Genomic DNA, 23552 nt, shown 5'->3' with positions numbered 1-23552 from the left:
AGACAACTTTCTGCGAAAACCAATCGAATATATGGATTAAAGTTTTTAACAAAACATACTAGCTACGATGACTTTTGTTATTATAATAAAGAAAATTTGTTACATTTGTAATTTTCATCCTAGCAAAGGATTAGTTGCTTTAACAATTTATTCATTACTTCCAGACATAATTTCTTTGTTAAACTATCAAATCTCTTTAGTTATAGATGTCGAACACGCGTAGCAAACTAGAACTTTGCTGAATCACCCAGTCTATTTTTCTTTTGGCTAAAAAGCGGAACGTTTATATTGATCTGATATTAATCTACAAAAATTATCGATAAAATTCTGACATTACTCGTCAAATGCCTAAAAGTGTTATTATCTTGAAACTTGTTAAAAGCACATTAGCATCAAACTAATTAGTAAATATAATGAAATAAAAGTGTGCAATTCTGATTCAGTTTGATTATTAAGATTGCCGTCTCGAGCATTTAATAAAAAATTGGAGAAAAAGTAAGAATATTATCATTTTTAGAATACATTTTTGTTCTTTATACGTTATATTTTAACAAATATTTTATTTTACGCGTGAAACTTTTTAAATTTGGCAACCTGATAAATTTTGAAAGGATGCATTTTGTCACCTCGGTCGCGAGTCAAACGAATCTGAAAGTCAAAAGTTAGAGCTGCACGGAAATTCGGATAGAAGAGAGGCGCGAGAAAGAGCGGCTGGGATGCGGGGGATGATAGCAGACGGCGGGAGTTGTATTGGATTTGAGGGTCCCGGGGCGGAGCTGGTCCGGACTAATGATTATAATTAAATCAACAGTCGCCGCCCTCGACTTCCATGAAGCGAGCCTCCATTTCGGCCCGTGATGCTGTATTTCTCACCGGCGGGACGCGACGCGGCACGGACGACGTCCGGGTGCAAATAGAATTGAGTAAGAGGTAGCCGGGGTTGGATTAAACGAAGGAAGGAACGAGACGACGTTTCGGCGTCTACCTCGACAAATTTTTTGACGTCTGACTTTGAGTCGCGCGAAATATTTTAACTTTGTCTAGTAATTAAAATATTTTAACTTTGTCTGGTAATTGAAATATTTCAATTTTGTCTAGTAATTGAAGAATATTTCTCTGCTATACTTATTTTAAAAGAGATTGTTTAATGCGCAGAACGGATAGAACGAGATAGAACATTAATTGCGATTTGGTAATTTACAATTAAAATTAATGGCCGTTGTCACAGATAGTGCTGTGAATCACATTGATATTCCGTCACTTTTTCCGATGACGTCGCGGCACTTAGAAACGGTCGCTTCGATGAATCAGCGGTATATATTTGTGCGATAAAATAATTTTGTCGAAATGTTACCGGGTTAAGCTGTTTCGAAAACGGATATATGTTGTAATGTGTATACGACAGTCGATTTAATCACAGTGTCCCGGAGGACCGGAGATAAGGTCAGAACTCGACATTTCCATGCAGCGGCAGTAACTTTAGCTGTGCTCACTGGCTCTTAAAAAGCCAGCTGGGGGTTCTTTAATTAATGCAGGCGACGTAAAAGCTTAAATGTCAGTTGCTCGTCGACGTAATTTAGGTCATCGTTATAAAAGTTCTCAATGTAACGTACATCTACTACTGATGAACGAGAATATGATCCTTTTAAAAGTTAGAATGTTAAAATTGAAAGGAAAAAGATGTGAGTGTGACTAATATTATTTAGCATATGAATAACTAAAAAATGAAATTAATGAAATCGTAGATGCGTATAAAAGAGAGAAGGAGAGAGAGAGAGAGAGAGAGAAATATTTAATAAGTAAAAGATTTTCTCTTAAATTTTTGAAATTTATTTAGCTCGTGATTAAAATGTTTTGCTCGTAAATCCAGCTTTCGAGAAGGATCGTTAAAAGTATATTTGATTATATTTGCGATTTTTGCGGGAGAGTCGCGCACAAAAATGCGAAAGAGGAAAATTGTCACGTGCTGAGGAAGAGAAAAGAGGAAGAAGAACGTATCTCTTCCGGAATTTAATGGCCCTCCAGACGGTCGAGGCGCAATTAAAAGTTGCGGTCGAAACTAACTAAACCAGCCGTAGTTTGATTTAAACGTTTCCGACCCCCGTTATACGCTCCTACGTGACGTTGCTTAATTGCATTTAAATGGATGGCGGAGGAGATTCCGCGAGGTTCCATCTTCGTTGGCTTTCGAAACCCGGAAAGCCCGGCGGGAGAGAATTCACCGGCGCGATTCGGACTTTCAGTAATCACGATCGAGCAAAACATCTTAATTGATCGAGCGACGATTTACTCTTGCCGCTAAAGCGGGGCTCCGGTTGAAATTACAGCAGATAAGAGTATCAGTGCACTGTAATGAACATGAATACAAAAGCGTCAATATATCGATCGTTGACTAAATAAAATGCCATCTTAAAAGTAAATGTAGGACGGCTATCGAATGAAAATCGCGCGGTCTTTTATTCAAATTCAGTTTCAGGAACGCGCAACGTTTATCTTTAATTAATTTCAAACTAATCTTGATTTAATATAAACTAAGTTCGCTGTATACAATGATCAATATATTTAACTGGATTTATCTTATCAGAGAATTAATGGTTGAAGATCTTTTTGAAAATCATGACTGACAACAATTTTTTATAAGTTTTACAAAAAGACATCGATTTAAAATTTGTAAAATCTACAATAAATGCGTACAAAAATTCGGAACGAAGTATAAAGCTGGTCTCGAACGTTGAGGCTTTGAAGCTCGGTACTTTTGTAATTAACGATAGCTCGGATATCTCATTGTGCCTCGGCAACAAGGTCCGAGTTTACAGTTCTGAAAGAAGAAGGGACAGCTTTGCGGAACTCGCACACATACCAGCGAGAGATTCACAGATGTTGCGAAAATGAAAATATCGTTCTCCCCGTCTCTCGCGAGCTCTCTCTTCCTCTTTCTCTCTCTCTCTTTCACAGTCTAGCCAGCGAAGCGAGAAATAACTGCAAATAACGTTCGGGGATTACTCAGTTACCACGATATACTTGTACTCTGGTACTCTGGGACCTTCCACCGTGGCCCATGGTGCAGTAACTAGGTTTCCACTTCCTATACACAGAGAAAGAGAGAGAGGGAGAGAGAATCGCTTGCACCTTTGTGACAAATATCTCTCGTGTATGTACACGCTTCTCAGCCATGGCAAGGGAGAAAGAGTAGCGCAGAGAGAGAGAGAGAGAGAGAGAGAGAGAGAGAGAGAGAGACAGAGAGAGAGAGACAGAGAGAGAGATTTTGGACAAAATACGTCCCACTCGACACGTTCACTGACAAGGGGAATTGAAAAGCTGTCTGGCAATCCGGACAGCTTATCCTGGTCCATCCCCGTCGTCTCTTCAGGTCTCTTTCTCTCTCTTCCTCCCCTTTCTTCCTGTCTCTCTTTCTCCCGCGGGCTCTGCTCTATTCCTCCCAGCGACCATTCGTTCAAGGGAGAATGACCCTTTTGCTGGTCTCGTCTCGGTCTCTCTCTTGAGCGTGCACGGCGGCCGATTAACGTCTTCGAGTGCCGATAAACTACGCTAGGACCACTTTGCTAGTTATACATTTTTTCAGACGGATAGAAGATACTCTAATCGGTTATCCTGCTCAAGAGTAGACCGGCATTAACTCTTTAATTCTAGCAGTTTCGAAAAGTGCGAAGGGAGGCTTTTAATTGAGGGATTTATGCGCAAAGGGAACAAACAACTAAACTTGAAGAGAAAAAAAGAACGATTCTGAAGATACGATATTTAGTTTGTTAATTATTTTTAACAGTCAGATTTGTAATTATTTGAAGTTAAAGCAATTTAAAATCAAAGCAGATGACTTGAGGATGTATTTGGACATACAGTCCCTGCAAAATAAATAAAATTCGGAAATGAGTTTAATATTAGTTAATATCAGTTCACTCCATTATTAAAAATTAAATTATTTTTATAACAAAAATATCTTAATTTTTTTTATGTAAGTACTTTAAGATGATTTATACAAAGTTTCATTGTGATTGTCTGTTTAGTAAATAAATTTTGTAAATAAATAAATAATTTTTGTTTAGTTTATTTTACAGAACTGATTTCTGCTTCGTATTAAAACTTTACATAAATCAACTTAAATATTTAAAGTCCTTAAAAAATACTTAAATAAAAAATTCAAATTTTTTCAATATTTTATTAATAATTATATTTTCGTTAGAGCACATGTCTACTTATTGAAATAATTTTGTATCTAGATAGAAAATTGCTGCCAAATGTTTTTCATTACTTTCAAATGCAATTTTAAAACAATCTGCAATTTTTTTTTTCATAATTTTCTCAAAGTTTTGAAAAATGTCCTATACATCCTTAAAATCGCAGACGAAAGAAACCTCGAGATAAATTCTCGACTTTTTGTACTCGAGCTGTGACGAGAGCAAAAAGCACTAATGTAGCGATAAACGCGGAATTTCAACTGGCTCAAATTAATGTTTTCATTAGAAAGGAATTAATCCGTGACTTTCAATTATTTCTCCATATTTTTCGTTTTCCTCTCGACGTAATATCACGCGTGTAATCATTATGCGAATGTTTATACAGCCAGCGGACGAAGTAGCGACGCGGCTACAATTAACATCGAGGTCGCCGGTGGAATTTTCGACGGTGCTCAGGTTAATTATTCCGCGGCAATTTAGCCGGTAACGAGCCAGCGCGGCGGCGGCAATTGGGTGCCTGGCAGAATTATTGTAGCGACGTGGCCCGCCCCGGCCATTTACATCGTAGCAGCAACGTAATACTACTCGACTCCGTCCCTAGAATTTGCTCTGCGGTCTGACTGCTCGTGCGGCGGTGGCGGCGGCGGGTGACCCCACGTCATCATCAATCGCGATAATTATTGTGTCGGTAAATACCCCCGCGTACAAACGGAAACCCGCGCGCGGCCCGAGCGCACTTACGGAACCGACGTGCGACACGATTAAATGAGCGCTCACCGATATATGTATCTATGTACACGTCACGAGTTTCGAGTGAACGTTGCCAACGCGGTTAATGATCGTCGCCGCAACGTCAAAGACGGATTACGGAAGCGAATCCGCGGTTGTCATGAAAGCTTATTTATATCGGATGATATCTGATGTGACATCGATCAGATATACGACTGTGTACTACAAAGTTAGCTTTGATATTAAGCTTCTCGATAAGCATGATATCGATTTTTTTTCTATGGGAATAGCTCTATGAGACGATATCGTTGCTATCGTGAACTCATTTAATAGTGGAAGATCGTCGTTACTGACTTATATCTCTGAATTATATTGGGCATACAGATAAATAAGCCACTATTTTATTTGGAATTCAGTATTTATTATCGATACGTATCTATGTAATTCTATTACGAAGGTAATTCCTATTTTTATCAATACTTTCCTCTTCACCTTTTAATCAAAATTATAGGTTGACTCGATAGAAGGACTAGTCTTTTCTTGTGACACTATTAAAACTTACCACAGGCAGCAAAGATTTTTAAAGCATTTGGAAATCATTTTTAAAAACGTTATAAAATAATTAAGTCCCAGCAGGTTTTATGTAGAAAAAAATGAATGTACAAACTCGGGCTTTTATTTCTTTAATTATTTAAGTAGATTATGTTAGTATTAATAGAATGCAAAGTTTAGTTTCCGAGAAATAAGGGGATATTATTGTAGAAGATTTATGTATTGGCAATTTTCCTCTATTAATATGCTGAGTGACAATAAAATTTCAATCTAAAGTTTGCTTTACTCAAGCGAAAAATAAATTCTGTTAATCAATTGTTAGATCGTCGCATTTTACGTTTAATATTAGAATTATTTTATACGTTTATCATACGTTTAATAATTATTAACGAAAAGCGAAGCATTGCTCGAGTCGCTTTTCGTAATTTAAATTTCAACTAAGAAGAAATACCGATTCCGAGGCACTCGAGCGGAAGAGAACGAGCGAGGAATCAACTGGTTCCTGGCCAACCGTGGCCTAAATACTTCATTTTCGTGTGTACGGCAAGCGATTTCTCGAGGGGGAGGACTCGATTAAACGAGCGAGCGTCGGATACGACGTTAATTCGATTAACTTTGCGGCGGCAGCTTGTTTGCCGTTGGGTGTCGTATTGCGGGAAAATATTTCGCTGGCCGTTTACAGGGGAGACGCGCGTTCGGTCACGCATTACGGCGGGGGTGCGGAGCTACTTTCCTTACAATGCAAACATACTCCGTTATTAAACCGCGCAGACGTGTACCTTTATTCACTCACCAGCGAGTGAATAAGAGTCACGCCGTAATAAATTGCTTCTCGGGATAAGAATCGACGGTTATGTTGCGGACTACTAACTGTAACATGAATCTTATCAAAAATAGAGAATGAAATTTATACACGAGTTATTTGAGTATAGACAGATAAACGATCATTCTTTCTATTAAATATGTTACAAACAAATTATTTATCAAATGAGTATACGCGACAAATAAATTTCAAGCTTCCTACGTCATTTTAAATGTAGATTTTCCAAGAGATATCTCGCTGTTCCTTTCCACTATAAGATTTTCCGATGCTCGTTTTTATTCTGATTTTTAAATATTTTTCTAGATTCTCCGATTAGTAAACATTTTAAACATTGATTAATTTCCTAAATTAATTATTAAACTTCTTTGATCTTTATTTCCAAAGCGTATTAATTTCTCTGATTAGCATGTATCTTTTCTTGAATAATAGTAATTAATTTTAGATAAATAAGTTTCTCACCATTAGTGCAGGAATCGTTAAAACATACCCTGTCAATGCAGATCTCACACTTACGTGTAATCCTTTTTCTGATCAAACTACGATTATGATTTTAAAATGTATTTGAGAATCTGATTAATATGCCTTTTCCTAAATGCGTGTAATCAATTTGAAGATCGAATTCATCGAGCTCATTTCGAGGCGTGATCGCGGCCACGTGTTGGCCTGTCAAAACGCACGTGTGATCGTTCGCAACGCGCTCGCGACTATTATCGGTCCGTCGGTCGCAAACACTCGACGATAAGCGGCGATACCGTACACAGCTGGAAACATACCCGTCGCCTCGTGGCGAATCCTCCCCGTTGTCGTACGAGGACGTAATCGCGCGCACCGGACAAACACAATCACCGCCGTTGTAACGCTAGTATGCCGCACCGTGCACGCGACCGTTGTTGCACGCGACAGTGATGGTGCACCGGCTTCCTCGAGAGGCAATCGTGACGAGAAGTGCCGTCACGCTCCTCTTCGTGATCATCGCCTCGGGTAGAATACGAGGATCTCTCCCCCGATCTCTGCCCGGCTTGTCTCACTGATCCATTCCTCTCGCTTTACTTTCGCGAGTCTAAATGTTCGGAACGAACAGTTTTTTTTTTAAGTATCTAAAAATTTAGTCAGACACGGGTCTTAAAAAGTAATTTTATTGGACTATTAAAATAATTATAAAAGACGTTCGAGCATGATGAGCAATGCTCCAAAATATTTTGGCATTTTAGTAACCACCTTGAAAATCTTGCGCGATTATTTGGATGATTTAAGTGGTCCAACAAAATTATTTTTGGATCTCGATCCCGTTCAGTTTTTAGATCCTTCAGCAAAAAGCTTTTCTTCCCACGTGCGTCCTCGTCCCTCTACAAATCTGTCGACGATCGCAAATCTTTTGATAAGCTTTCAAGGCTGGAACTTACCGTTTCTCGGGGAGGACTCCAGCACTGCGGCGACGTACTCCGTCCGCTGTGGCTGCTCATCGCGGAATTTGAGGCCGAATGAAGGTTCTGAAGACTCGCGTTGAGCGGCGTCACTGGGTCGTCCTCCGTCGTCTCGATGTCGACCTCATCGTCAGAGTTGTCCTCCTTCTGGCTGGCGTCCACCGGTCGCTCCGGGATGACCGCCGGTTCGACGATGGGCGGCCCGCGAATCACCGGACGGAACGCGGATTGATGCAGAGGTGGATTGACAGTCGGAATCAGCGGTTCCGTGGGGCTGGAACCGCTTATGGGTGGCGGTAGTGGTCCTGAAAATCATCAGCGATCATTTCTAATTGAAGTCGAGTCGATTAATCTAAGCAAGAAACATCTTCCATACTGGAAGAAGCTTTACAGATTTTTTCCTGGTAAAGGTTATTAATTTCTAAAGCTGAATCTGACGAATTCTTTAAAATAATAGTTTAATTTTCTGCGTTGCTCTTTGTCTATTCAGAGATTATTCTTTATTCGTCCCCCGTCTTTTCGCCTTACCGGGAAACAGGACGGGACCTCGCTTGGCCAACCAGGGCAGGGCGTAGGACGGAAATGCGAATGGGCTGGGTGTCTTGGCCGCGGCTACCGCCGCCGCCTGCTGATGCTGATGCCACACGTAGTCCATGACGAGACTGCGCGACAGTGGCAGGGGTAGTTCCGGGAACGGCGGTACACGGGGATGCGCCGGTGTCGGCACCAGGGTGGGAATCTGCGCGGCGCTGGTTGGCGACGATCTGGGCTGCTTCGCCGGACTCGGCGATTCCCGAGAGCCGTTCGAATTGCCCAGAAGCCGTTTCCTGGTGCCGCCGTTGAACATCGCCTTGACGTCCTCCCAGGCGTGCACCACTTCGTCCGGCGGAGTGCCGGACAGCTTCATGTGTCGACGCCACGAGTTAAAATTCGCCGCGTCCGGCTGCACGTATTTGTCCGACGGGCCGATACGGTGCGAGTGGAAGATGAACTTGTTAGGCGAGAAAAATAGGCCGCAGTACGCGCACTTGATGCACTTTGCGCGCGAGCTGTTGTAGCGGGCTGGCAGGAAAGCGCCGCGACAGCCCCAGGCGCACTCGTGGTGAACGGAGAACGCGAAATCTTCGGGTAATCTATAAGATGTATCATATACGCGAATGTTTAGATGACAACTTACTGAAAAGTGAAACAGAATCTTCAAATTTTGAATTAAATCAATGACTTGTACAAATTTGAAGCTTAGTAGATATTTGAATGTGCACAGAAGAAACGAACAGCTCAAACATTAGCATCAAATTAAAACTAATATATTTTATTCAACAACAGAATATAATTTTTGGCTTATGTATAATATATAAAACAATATCGATCTTGTTACTGTATAATTTACTTTTTATAAGAATTTCACAATCTTGAGTTTTAGCAAAATATTTTTTATATTTTTATTTTAATATTGTAATAGTTATTTAAATAGTACAATATGAGATTATTTTGATAATAATAGTATTAAAAAATGTTTATTCTTAATTTAAAGATTTTTTTATTTTTTGTCCAATATATTTTTTCTTCTCGATTCATGAAAATTATTATTGAGTAATGAGGATATATTTTTCTTAATAAAACTATACAAAATTTTTTCATGCGAATAAATTATATTTTTTTAATTATATATATTCTCATTTCAATATTTAACATATCGAAAGTAAAGATAGTCTCACAATCAGAATAAGAATGTTCTTTTTTTTCTGTGTGTGCACAAAAAGTGTTTTTTCTTCATTCTCTTCTATTAAATTTAAATAAGTTCTAAATTTAAATAATCCCTCCAAATTTAAATAAATCTCGTCCGTCAATTTAATTGTTAGACGATATTTTATAAGCTAACATAGAAATTTGTTAAGGCTTTTTGCTATATTTATTATTTTTTGATTGGAATAGCACGGTTTTTTTTGCAAAAATTGAGCAATTTTATGAATTATCTTGTACCGACCTGGGCGGTGCGTTGTCGCCGAGGAAGGACTTGCATAGACGTTCCGCTTCCCTGCGAGTGATCATGCCGCATCTTCGCGAGGACACCGGCATCGCGCCGGCACGACGAAGTATCTCCAACTGCACCGGCGTGCACTGCACGCAGGTGATGCCCAACGCTACCCGACGATTGTGGATCTCGTTGTAGCTGAACTGTTTCAGCAGGGTATTGCTGATCTGCGCCAGACACAGTCGCTCCTGGCCCTCGATCACCAGTGACACGATGTGGATCCCGTAAAGCGACACGGTACTCACCTGCAACTCCTATCGGTTTAGTTGTACTACGATGCCCTCAGATTAGGGCGCATCGCGGAACGTTCGCTCCCCTCGCTGCACACTTTGATCCTTTATCTATTTACGGTGGCTGTCGCGAACAACTTTGGCAATTTATGAAATTGTTTTAATGATTATAGTCTATGGCTAATTGATATTGCGTCATATTAGATTTCTGGGATAGACAAGTCCTTATAATCTTACCGCAAGCTTACTAAGCACAATGACATAATATTAAAAACGTTTTGAATTAGTATTTATTTTTTTTTTATTTGTGTAAACCAATTTGTATGAAAAAGTTTCTTTTTAAAATTTTCCTTTCATTCTCTCGCGCGCACGAGCAATTCTTTTATGTTAATTTATATCTTATTTCCAAAATTCTTAATTCATTAATTGCACTCTCGTGGCTCTGCGTTACCTGATTCTGTTTCGGATGCGATTGTGGTTGCGGTGATTGCGCTGATTTTTGCGAAGAAGTCAGCGGCGGCATCGATAGCACCGCCGGCCCATCCATTCTAAAAAAAAAGAGATTATTACCGGATTAAATAGGAGATATATTATAGATGGGTATCTATCGTAATCTCTTTGTAATAATTTTAATATTCAGACCATGCTGCAGAATGAAGCCACATTTTCCCTTAGCACTACATTATGCCAGGCGTAAAATGAAAAATCACACATTTTAATTATCAAAATTTTAATTAGCAAAAAATATGATACTGAATTAAAATTAATGCAAACGGAAATCCATCTCCGACAAGTAATGCGCTGTCCCAGATAGATGTGCGTCTTGCAAATTCTCAATTTCTATGCTTCTTCATTAAAAACTGTAGCTCGCATTGGCGTGCCTATAATTGCTCGAAAAATTGTGATTGTTTCAGCAACGTTTTGGGAATTGCTTGTAATTTTGCGCCGGCTATATCGCGTTATCTGGTGCGCCTGGGCCTATTCGACCTAATGGAAAATGCATCGCCGATGCGGCGCGACAATAATTTGTCTCTCAGCGTGGTTTTTATCATCATCGGCGAGATTGATTATAATCTCTGATGTTTTACGGTCGCGCTCGTGAGCTCGTGTCCGATAATAAATTCCGCGTTTTCCGCTCGCGCGCAGGGGGAATAAAAAAAACATCCTCCTCCGCTCTGCCACCTCCTCCGCCCTCGTTGTAATTATATTTATTACACTTTATCGATCAGCGCTCTTTCTCTCTCTCGGTGTTGTGCCGCCGCGATGCGTTCGGCGGATGCATTCAGCTCAATTAAATCGGGCCCTCCTCGTTTTTGTCCTGTCCCGATCGACTGCCACGCGATCGCCGGCCAATTAAATCGCGAACAGTAACGCGACTTTTCATAACGTAAACGGCAACGCGCGCTGCTCTCAGACCACCATTTATATTTGATCTCTCTCTCTTTCTCTCTCTCTTTTTTTTTTTTACAAAAAGATGAGGCCGGAGCTTTCCGATAATAATTTCATAAAAGCGGATATGAAAACTGAGGGTTGGATTATAAACGACGTTTGCAGAGGACTAGGACTAGCTCCACAATGTCGTCTTTTCGCTTATTTTATACAGAATATATTCCAGTCTTTCTATAAATTCAGATTTAAAATACGTAGACGAATCATTTGATAATTTTGTCGCTTGGAGACCGAGTAGCATATCTAATAGTTAATTATTTCAATTATGTAATTTCATGTACCTTTTCAGACGCTGCATTTTTATTATCTTTACACTTGACTCGATCCGTTCTCCGGACCCCAGGTTGGAGGCTGGAGATTAATCGGCGGCGAAAACGCGATCGCGTTTATCCGAGATTCGGAAAACACGCGTGCCGATTAAATGGTGTGATTAAGTTGTTCTCATCGCCTCCGTCGTCATCGTTGTCGTCGTCGTCGTCGTTGTCGCTCGAAGGGCCCTCCTTAATTATCGGGCGGTGATTAAGCGAATCCAAAGACCCGCTGAAATTAAACTCGCGCGGTCAAAGCGCTGGCCGCCGTATTTTCTCCTCCTCTCTCGCTCTCTTTTTCTCTTTCTGTTTCTCGAAAATTTACGGAACAGAATTAAGGACGATTAAATCCAGTTTCTCTCGCTTAACCTTCTTTCCGGCTTCTTTCCGTAATCGGTAATTGGTTGATTCGTTAATCGCGCCGAGGACAATGGTGTCCCTGTTGATCTCTCGATTCAATCCTTTGAAAAAATAAGTCCAAGTATCAAGACAATTTCTCTTTTCAATTACAAAGATTTAATTTTAAGAATAATAGCTTTAAGCATTAGTCGGGTAGTACATTTAACTGAGATCTCATCGAAGATGCATCGTGTATTTAAAGCGTAATGCAACTCACACTGATTATTTTTAATGCCAGAATAGAACTCTACTTTTGACGTCCTGCGTTAAAAATCTAGAAACAATTTTTCGCGCGTATTTTTTCTTTATGTTTCTATATTTTAGATAATATAGAGGCACATTTAATTTCTAATTTTAATCAGTGTTTTTTATGACCAATACCACATTCACGACAAGCACAAAGATTCGAAATAACTTCGAAGTGTCGAACTGTCAATCGGCGTGTCCTTGTAATTTTTTCTACAAGTCAAAGCAACAAGGAATTACGGAGAATTCGCGAAAAGAGGAACGCAAGCGAGAAACCTTCCTCAAAGAGAACGATTCGCCGGGTTCCATGAAGGAGACTTCCTTTGCGACTACCATCGAATAAGGAAGAAGAAAAAAAAACGGATGCTAAAGGCGAAAATGAGAGCCGGTTCCGCGAATCGAGTTCTTTATCCTCTTAACGGGGGATGGCGGAGAAGAGGCCGAAAAAAATTTCAAGTGCCTGTAATAAGTGACTGGAGCTTTCCCCGCCGTTAGTTTAACGCGCGACAAAGATTTTCGGGAATGTAATTTCGAGAGAGTAAATTTTTAAGAGAGAAAAATGATGGAAGAGAAAAAGTCTCTCTCGCCTTTCTGATGACGTGAGCTTTGTGATATATTTATCTTCGATTAAATAAAAAAGCATTCCAAGATGCACAGAGAAATAGATGTAAACACAAGTAATTACATGATTGAAATCAGGGAGAGTTACCAAATTTGTGCTTAAGTTATTTTTTTATTATATTTTTTATTTAGTAATTTGTACGCAAATAAACGTGGGAAATTGTTTAATGTTTGAAATATCTAGTACTACAATAACTTGTATATATATATAATAAATTTATTTATTATAAAGCTTTAAGCAATATGTTATAAAAGATTTAGCAATCACAGTCGCCTAAATCGTATCGCCTTTGAAAGTATCGAATTTATGAATTAAAATAATTAAAAATATAAGGACTATTAACCAATACGAATTTGATTAATAATTTATCGAGAGAAAAAACCAAATAAGTAATAAATAATAATAGTGAAAAGATAAGGACGTTGAAATAAAATTGACTTTAATTCATTTTTGCAATTGATATATTTTTGTACATATCAATTTTTTTTTAGTGTGGCCAGCCAAAACAAAATGAAAGATGTTAAATTTTTGTGTCTGTATTACATTTCTTATTTTTGTTATTAAATATCGCTTATATTAAATAAAAATATAAAATATTGATAATAATTAAAATATTGAATGAAGTTTCAATTTCGGCGAGCGATAAGCATTCGAAAGCTATTCTTTATAAAAGTCATTTATTTCATACATTATTAAGTAAATGCTTCTGAATGAACTTTGCGAAAACAATTTCTGATAAAAATTTTTGGATAGCGTGTACACGTTGAATGCGAAATCGTTACAGAAATAATTTCCGGCATGAGAGGATTTTTCGTGAAAAAAAATCGGCACAATAGATCGTGAATACGGATGCATGATAAATGAATCACTGCAGCGGTCCCGGTATACCTCTACCAAATAACGTAATGCGAAATTCGGGCCGTTATCATGCGGTTATAAATATACAGTTATACGTAATACAGTTATACATAACTGAGTTAATAACGCAATGCACATAAGACAACAGAGATGCGTCACGGAGAAAGAGGTGGGCGAAAGAGTCGGGAAGGTGGTTCGGGAAACGAGGGATGCATTTGCGGAACAGGTACGCCGATTAGGAGGAGAGATCAAAACGGTCCGTGTCGACGAGGAGAGGAGCGAGCGGGGCACGGGGTCGGGGCCAACCCCCAGTGTTGATTTTAATTGAAAACGCCTCCGCGGAGGAGATAGCGCGCGCGCGTACTATATATAGACATGTATATACATATAAATGTATATATATGTGTGTGCGTGTTTGTACGTGTCGTTGCACACGTACGCGCGCACACGAATACAGATACCGATGCAACCCCCGACAACCGGAGGCAGCGCGAGAGCGCCAGCGCCCCGGCAAACGTCCCCGGGGAGCAGTGGTACGAGGGGGTAATTCAATTTGACACCCCCACCCACGCTTAAACAAGGCAGCACCCATCCGAGCATCCTCCCTTTCGCCCCTCTCTCTTTCTCTTTCTCTCTCTCGCTCTTTCTCTGCGCGTCTCTCTTCTTTTGCTCTGTCTCTCTTACTCTCTCGTACTCCTCTTCCTCCTCCTCCTCCTCCTTCTCCTCGTTCTCCTCCACCGTTTCCTCTCTTCGGTACCGTGCAAATTAAATTCTCATCCACCGTGAAACAATGTCGGTACCCGACCCGGAACAACCCCCTCCTCCCCCCGGCCGTCGCGAGTTTCCCCCGTTTCCATCCCCCGTTCCCTTTGCCGCCCGTGCTTCGGCGAGCCTCGCGGATTCCGTTGGTTAGCGGTCGGATGGATCGGACTCGAATCGACCGCATTAATTACTCGCTACTTACAATTATAGTGCAGGCCGAACGAACGGTCGGTCGATCGTCGCGACGATCGCGAGATACTCGCTCTTAGCGAAAGCTGTTTAAACATCCAAATTCAAAGAGACGTACCGAGGGCTTGTTGTCCAATTAATGTTTACATATAAATTTTACATTTAACAACGACCTCTTTAATTCACGTTAATAAAACACATTTTACTGTGTTTCAACAAACGGCTCAATGAAATTAAGCCTTTTAATTTCGTAAATTAGTAAAATTTCTCTAATAGGAAGAAAATAAAATAAAGTAGACATTCAGCCCTTGATACAGACGACAGACGTTTAATACAATTTATTATCACAATTACACTTTGATCCTAAGTAGCACACTTTATTCAAAAGATGTCCAATGGACGTCCCTAGGAGGCCTATGTTACATGACGATTCGAAATACAATATAATTAAATTTAATAAATTTAAGCTCATCCAGTTATCGAAACAATCTCAAGCTCCGTTATTCGGATACTCGGAAGTTTCGCTGTAATTGTTCTTCGATTAATCTCAGCTACGCTCAACGGGGACCTAACTTGAATTAAATGTAACGATTAAATTAATTGTAACGGTGCAGACGGCAACGCATCACGATGTCGTAATTATCGAGATATTTGCGCGATCGTTCAGAAATGGATCGCTGCCAAGAGCCAGAAATTGTGCACGCGCGAGATGGATATAGATGACGGGAACGAGAAGTCGCGACGACGACGACGGCGGCGCTCTCCAGATTACGTACCCGCGGGCTCGCGGATTATTTAAATGCAAACACAATGTTGTACCGGGGCGCATTGTTCCCCTCTCGGTTATTTTACAATTCAATCTGCGATCCCGGGGCTCCGCCGACGCGGCGCGACGCGGCGCGGCGCGGCCGGGAGGCGACGGCAGCGCTCGCTCGGTCGTTCGTTCATTGTAACATTGTTAAATCTCCGTCCTTCCATCATGACTATCTCCCGTCTCTTTTCAGACACCGTTTCTCTATCTCCCTCAATCTCCGGGTATCCTCCCTCGCGCATTCTTCTTTCGACTCGGCTTCTCCATCTTGCTCCTAGAAAACACGATACCGGGCTTTTCTCTTTCTCTCTCTCTCTCTCTCTCTCTCTTTCACTCTTTCTCCCCATCTCGGTAATTGTACGCGTCTTTCGGATTCTTCGCATAATTTATGAGCGGCTTCCTGCCGCCCGCTCCTGTCGAAGCACGACGGAGATGTAAATCGGGACAGCGAGTGCGTAATTTTGCCGGATAACGAAGCGCAAACGCGCGATGTAAATCTCCTATTAATACATCGACGTCATCGCGTCGCTCGGTCGCCAGTGATTGCGCTTGACACCCGCAATTAATCCGTCGATCTGGCTGTCGGGTTTAATTCTGGCCCTCGATTAGATCACGCGAAAATCTCGCCGGGCTCTCCCCCTCCCTGGTAATTCGACGAGCTCGAACAAATATCTTTGTCTTCGTCATCAAAATTATCCATAATTACCATTGCACAGCGCCATTATTATATTGCAATTATTTCATCAATAAACCCTCTAATATTTACACTATAATACATCACAGAGCATGATTTTAAACGACAGCGCCAGTAGTTGGGATTCTATTTGCCATCCACTTCACTTTCGTATATTAATTTATATGTATCGTTAATTCTTAATGCTTCTCTCGCGGCGAAGTGTATCGGCCTTGTCAATAGCACGCTAATCCTTTGGCCTTTGTATCTGTGTACGCGTTAAAATGTTATCATCTAGAGTGGCATCAGAGGCAAACACAATGCCGCGGGCTGCTATCGGAGTCCGTCAAGAGGATCAGGAGATTAAGTGCCACTCGGATAATAATTTTAATAACCGGAATGCACTCTCTCTCTGATCGTCATAAGTACTTAGCTCCCATCCAGGGAGAACGGATCTTTTACCTTCCCGAGCCCGGTGTGTTTTTACAATACCGATTTGTGCGCCGAGTCGCGCTCAGTTATTCCCGGGGGCCGCATTTATATTTCACGACTCAAAAATTACACAAATGCCAAGCCGATATGATTCATCGCGCGTTACATGTAACTTTACAAGTCCATCGTTTAAAGGAACGAGAAGATAAAGTGAAATAAAGTGAAAAAGTGAAATTGGCGAACGTAAAAGAACATTATTGATAAAATGTTAATCATACTTAGCATTAATGGAAGATGTACGTTTTGTCAGCGATTTCATCAACTAAGACAAACAGATTTTCTAATAATAACGGGGAATATTGAAATAGAAATATAAATTGAATATTAAATTAATAACAATGGAGTAATCTCTGTGTCATTCATACAAATATACACCGAGGGAAAAATTACAAAATTTTTATAAATATTTATTTGAATGGTATTAATGAAATACTTACTAAATGTAAATTATGTTTATTTAGTAGAACAAAAACATCAAATTTAATTTAAGTATCATTTTTTCTTATAAATATTTATGTACCATAAGTAAATATATCATTCGTATTATTCGAATAAATATTTATTAAAATTTAGGAATTTTTCTCTCAGTGTACATATACGCACAATTATAATATGATATACACATTTTACATTTAGAAAATAATAAGTCTTTGTTTTTATAAAAATTTACGATAAGTTTGAGTTTTAATATTTTTTTCTTCAGAGAAGCAAAAAACTAAATCACGTATAAAATAAATCCAATTTTTTAAATGACACATTATAGAATATTTCCGGATATTTCCGAAGATGTTAGTTAATCTGTTCTCGGGTCACACGCGCTTAAAGCTTAAAGACGTTTAGCCTCTAACTTTCTAAAGAATTCGCTCGGAAAAGGTTTTAAACGTGTCCAGCGGCGCCATAAATCGCGCTCGCGTAGCCAACCGAAAAATTAGATGGACACGTCTTTTTCCGAAAACATCCGAAAACTTTCAGAAACTTCTCGGGATAATGCACCTGGGACCGAATACCCTCCGCGCTTATTATTTCAGCTTAAACGCCAAGATTTTTCTACGTTTATTGTGCACCATTAGTTAAACTCCATGTATTCTTATATTTCTTATATTTACTTTTGGGTTTCTTGTTAGTGAATAGCTATGTAAATTTCCTCGATGACAGGAAGAATCATAATACAATTATGAGCCGAACGATTTAAAATATCCATTTTAAAATATCACCAGATTAAAGTCCATTTAATCTGATCACTTTATTCTTCTTGCTTCTATTCAGTGTCTATTCGCGTACAGGTTGTCACCTCGGACATTTCTCGCAGGAGGTGAACCAGCAGCGGCTAATCCCAAGCACAAACAGTTTACGGTATTTGTTCGGCGCCCCTACGGCGCAACGACCCCGCCGTATCCCCGCGGGACCAGTTTGCTTAGGACCCGCGCGAATCGACTATCAATTTATTTAGCAGCGTCCGAGGGAGGGATCTCTTTACGACACTGATTCCGTTCTGAGTTCGGCGAGAGTCGTTAAAATTATTCTCGCGTCTCGATGTAGCGCACAGCTTTTAGGGTGGCGATTAAAATCTCAAATGAGCAAGTAACGATGCACGCAACCTTTTTTGCATTTAAAATGAAATAGCATATATCTAAGTTTAAAGGGAGGAGAATAAAAAGGAGATTTGTTGTAAAAAGAAACAGAAAATGTAACAATAAGACGAATGACTCTGAGAGTCTCTAGTAAATAAAGAATATTCAGTCAAGAGAGAGAATTTTGATAGAATGCAGATGGATTCGTACCTGAAGGTGCAGTTCAGTCGCCAAACAGTGCCAACTGTCGGTGAGAAGTGACGCCTAGTTCACAATTTAAGTCACGATCACCGGCCGTTGATCCAATAGTCTTCTATGGATTCAATCGCAACGAAGAGCTTCCTCTTTGAAATATGATCTCCGAACGGACACTCGTTTCTACAACGATGAGAAAATTCGTTCGTCCGGTTGCATCGAAGAGTAATTTCTTCAGTTAAAGACTCTCTTGATTGGACTTTTCGATAATAACAACGATTCGGTTTTTCACTTCATAAGTTTAATTTCGGTCACGACAAAAAAGTACTCGTTACTTGAGCGCGCACGTTGTTTCGTCCGTGATGCTCCAATTATGACGTACGAGAACTACCCTAATTATCAACGATTAAAACCTCCGCGCCCCAACGGGGCGATACTCGTCTCGTACTGTCGCGGCCGACTGCGGAACGCGTTCGAGGGTGGTTTACTCGCGATTGTCCTCCGCGCACGGGGTGCGTATCGGGCCGTACTTCGCGCGCCTCTTTCGCGTCACCCTCTTTCTCTCCGGCCGGCACCCCGCGGTGAGCGAGAGAGCGCTAAATCGGGACTCGGGTAGCAAAGAACCGCCCCCGAGTGTCCCACCCCCGTGACAACCAACCCCATGCCGACGAAGGCGGGGCCTCCTGGCTCTCTTGCCTCTCCGGGGGTGGCTCACCTCAGGGGTAACTACAAACACGTACTTACACGTACTTACCGAACGTTATTATTATACCCGCACCCGACTCGCGTGCGCGCGAGCGCATACAAACGGGGGTGAGTGAGAGAGAGAGAAAAGAGAGAGAGGAGAGGAGAGGGAGTGGGAGACACACAGGAAAGGAGAGAGGATAGTAGTATATGCGCGTGCGAGCGCACTTGCATTTACATGGACTTTACAGGGTATTCCAGTTGTATTCAGACCCAGCAAAGTCCAATTCGAGAAGATTTTGCTGTTGTTTCAAAAAGTCACTGTAGTAATAAATATATTTTCTAAATTATTCGTGTTATATTTATCTTATTATTAATAATAGAAAATTGTAAGACTTGAGTGTTGCACAAGATTTGTTAAGGATGTGTATTATATCTCAAAACATTACCAAAAATATAAAGATTTCGTAGAATATTCTAGTATTATGTTTGAGCGTCTGTATAAAATTTGAGCGCAATTCACTTACTGATTTAAAAATTATTTAATTTTCCATTTACTTTTGATTCTTATGTAAAATCGCATTTTGCAGTACTTATTTGCAAATTTGATGGGGAACTAGTATTACCAATTAAATCAAAATTTGTACATATATTAATAAAACTCTAATAAATATTCATACAAAAATTCATTTAGATTCACTCGCGCCCATGTTTCAAAGTTATTTATTTAAATACAGTAATTTCCGCTGCAAAAATCATCATAAATTAAATTTTTTATTATTTTCTTTTTTAGAGCTAACTTCTAAAATTCAGGCATTTGTGATAAAATTTGTTGATTAGGAAAAAAAAGAATAAACCTAGAGACGCCTTCAGTTTTTAAATTTTGATAATGTTTAGCTCGAAATGTATAGCCAAAACATATTTAAAAACATGTTGACTTTAACGTCTCTGATAATATATTTCTAATAATAAACAGGAAATAAAAATATTAAAAATTTAATCAAACCAGATTCTAAAGGCACACATAAAACACGGAAAATCTTTGATTAAAATTCCAAGAATATTTTACATCCTAGTAAACACAAAGTTATAATTATATAAATGCTGTAATTTTCCACTCAACGATGTTACAGAGTGGAAAATCACAACTAACATTTATGTAACTATAACTTGGTGTTTGCTGGGATTTCATCAGAAAGGTTTTTGACTGCTTGATACGTCACCTAATTGCTAAAGAATTAAGCATTAGGAGCTGCTTACAAATTTCTGAATCTATCACCGACGGGTCGACCGTGTTATATATCCAGAATACTCTGTAGAGATTCGAGGGGATAGTTTTCGCGGAAAACAACTTTGAAGATATTTTTTTTTTTTGTGTGCGCACAGCGGTAGGACCTTCCACGATGTCGCTAAAGAGCGTGCCTACGTCAACGATGATATATTCAAGACGGTTAAAAGGATGTGCGCGCGCGCGCGCGCTCGCGAGCATCTATTCGCTCTCGTGACGCAAATTAAATCCGCTTAACACGGATCTGCAAGAGGGATAGGAGCGATCTGCCGAGACGCTTTTGACCGAGCGGAGAATAACTCATCCTAGCAACAGTGACAAACAAACGACATCACGTCCTGGAAAGGGATGCGCTCATAATCGGACGTAGCTCGCCTCGAGCTAACTTCTAAAAAAAGAATGAATCCCCGCACGAGCGTAAATTTGAAATTTTTCATTAAAATTAAGAACGTATTTCTTAATTAAAAGCAGGCTCAATTTTTCTTCGCCTACATTTGTGTTATTAGTTTTCCCCAGTTACATGGAGAAAGGACAACTTTGCTGAAAATAATTACGTTGAACTATTAAAAAATTTTTATCGGACGTTTAAGCTAATTGCTAGAATGTCAAAACTTTTTGCAATAATATGATGTTCGAATGTCTTTAATTATTTTGATACTTCAACGTAAAATTATTTTCTGATCTATATCTAGATAAATTTTTAGATATAGTAAAATTGTTCTTTCCGTGTATTCAACGAATGGTTATATATTTTCTCAGTTTACACAACTTATTTATTGTTCTTATTACAACTTAATAAGAACAATACACTTGAGGCGCTGAAATTTTTAGTTGCCGGTATGACTTTTTTCTTCGAGTGCGTATGTTTTTTTCTTCCTCCTGACCCTTCGGCCAAGGTTTCGTTTAACGAACCGCAAAGAGGCCGGTGCAGTTTATACCCCAGTTGGCCATTACGAGCTTTCTTTTTGCCGCCCCCTTGGATTCGTAATAAATATTGCGTCGGGGACCCCTGCCAATTATGCCGGACTACCAGCATCTCCCTTTCTCTCTCTCTGTTTCGACGAAAAGTCATACAATGCGCGAACATAAGGTCCGATCGGAGTTTCATCGTCACCCACCCTCCTCGGGGCTGCCATCGTCTCCTCCTACCTTTCGCACCCTCCGCGCTGTCGAGTGCTCGGAAATCCGTGACTGCGTTATTTTATTAATGCCCACCGTGATCGTCGACATCGCCGCTAACACGCCGTTCCGATGACGCTGATAGATAGCGGATTAAATTCGCATAATTCTCGAAATTAAGCGACGCTTTTTAAGTAAAATTGAAACGCAGTTGAGAGTCCTCCAACGGCGTAATCCAAAGCGCAACTAGAAACGGGTAATTTCGAAATTAATGTTTTGTAATTTTTAACATTACGAGGTCGCATGCAGTAACGTGTATGCATAGTGTATTTTGAGTTAATCTTTATTAAACTGGGAGATTATATTATAATTAAACTGCTGCTTAATTTTCTCTTATCTACGTAATATCGCATTATTAGATGCAAAGACATTACCAGCGGTAAAATGCTACATTTAAATGTGAGGGAAGTGACCTCGGTGTGGAAACGTTTGGATATATAACTCCACGAGAGATATTCATAAGAGAGACTATCAAGTTTTCATTCAAACGATATTTAGAAAGAAAATTACGCGTGTGATCTGCTTGAATTACCGCGCGACGTATCCCGACGCTCGTGAAAAACCGGACGGGGACCAAATGTTTCCTTGTTAGCGGCCAATTACCCGTAGCGGGCACGTTCGATTTCCGTGGTGATAAAATTAAACGGGCTTTATTACCAGCGGCCGGCCGTCGCGGAATAACGACGCACCGCCGCCGCGCCGCCGCGCCGCGCCGGAACGTTCGAGGTAACGAGCTGCGTGATGCCGCGCTGATGACGCGGGCCCCGGCTCCGATCCGGCTTCGCTCCGACCATCCCGCCGCGCCAAAGACCGAAAGAAGATGAAGTGGTTAAGCGTGCGGATCTCAATGGACTGCCAATGCCGGGGATCGCTTTGATGAGGGCGCGTGTCGGGTATTAAAGCTACTACCTTCGCCGACCAGTCCGACCGCACGCGGTCGATTTGCGAGAATCGACTATCTTGATCTCTCTTCTCCATTCTCTCTCTTCCTCTGTCTGCCGGGGATTGCGTTGGGAAGTTTCGATACTGATCAAATTCAAAAGCGAAGGGTCCCGCCATAACTAGGCACCACGAAGCTCCTTTTGACAATTGCGGCATTTGTAAGATCGGTGATCGACATGTGTTCAAAGCGATATCAACTGTTTTGTTGCCTTTCAGGGTACACCCGGTACCTCGTAGTTATCGTATCTATACGGGGACTTCTTTTGACAAATGTCAAATTAATTTCTTTTTAGCGCGCATTTCATTAATATGAAGTTTTATTGCTTAATATGTTGTTTTTTTTATAAATTCTGCAGGTTGATTTACTATGTTTATATAAAATTTATATATTTATATCAAGTTTCCAGTTTATACAGTTTTTATATATGTATTTTTTTTCCAAAAAAACACTACAATGAGTATAAATAAGAATGATATCGAAAGAAGTGACTACATAAAATAAATGCCTCTTTGAATGCATATTACGTTTGAACAATTACGACACTCGGTTTCAAATTTTTTTTTTTTTTTTTTTTTTTGACAATACCGCATTCGTTTGGGATTCGATTTGAAACCAAGAACTTCGCTGGACCGTGTCATTATCCAACATTACCGATGTGACTCGGGGAGCGATGCCACACTTGGCAGCGTGCGTGCGGGACCATGTTTGCTATTTGCATAACGAGCTTTGGTCTCGGGGCGCGACATCGGCCCGTTCGGGGGCGACGATGCGTGCGAAATTTCGCGCGAGGGTCGTAATCGACGCGCCGAGGTTTCCGTCTGCGACATGCATGCAACACGCATTGGGAATAGAAAGAAGAGGGAACGATACGTGTCCGCGTAAGGCAACGCGATT

At 40.3% G+C, this 23552-nt stretch overlaps 1 protein-coding gene across 5 annotated transcripts in view; it reads right to left on the bottom strand.

The window, feature by feature from the left end:
- The window catches only part of LOC105207622 (SKI family transcriptional corepressor 2), a 42136-nt gene extending 23041 nt beyond the window's left edge, over nucleotides 1-19095 (bottom strand). For 2 of the 5 annotated variants that reach the window (XM_039457511.1, XM_039457514.1), the window contains exons 1-6: nucleotides 18580-19095; nucleotides 11720-12207; nucleotides 10441-10537; nucleotides 9712-10013; nucleotides 8253-8857; nucleotides 7704-8029 (exon numbers count right to left, since the gene is read on the bottom strand). In XM_039457511.1, the coding sequence (XP_039313445.1) occupies nucleotides 7704-8029; nucleotides 8253-8857; nucleotides 9712-10013; nucleotides 10441-10537; nucleotides 11720-11736 (1347 nt within the window). In that variant the 5' untranslated portion in view covers nucleotides 11737-12207; nucleotides 18580-19095. Of the gene's footprint in view, nucleotides 1-7703; nucleotides 8030-8252; nucleotides 8858-9711; nucleotides 10014-10440; nucleotides 10538-11719; nucleotides 12299-18579 lie in introns of those variants that run through there. The other 3 variants (XM_039457512.1, XM_039457513.1, XM_011177181.3) reach the window with 3 other exon arrangements.
- Nucleotides 19096-23552: the final 4457 nt, after the last annotated feature.

This window comes from Solenopsis invicta, chromosome 14 (assembly GCF_016802725.1).
Source record: "Solenopsis invicta isolate M01_SB chromosome 14, UNIL_Sinv_3.0, whole genome shotgun sequence".
Classification (NCBI taxonomy): Eukaryota; Metazoa; Arthropoda; class Insecta; order Hymenoptera; family Formicidae; genus Solenopsis; species Solenopsis invicta.
Note: the sequence above shows the minus strand (reverse complement) of the source record. Positions and strands in the feature narration are given on the sequence as shown.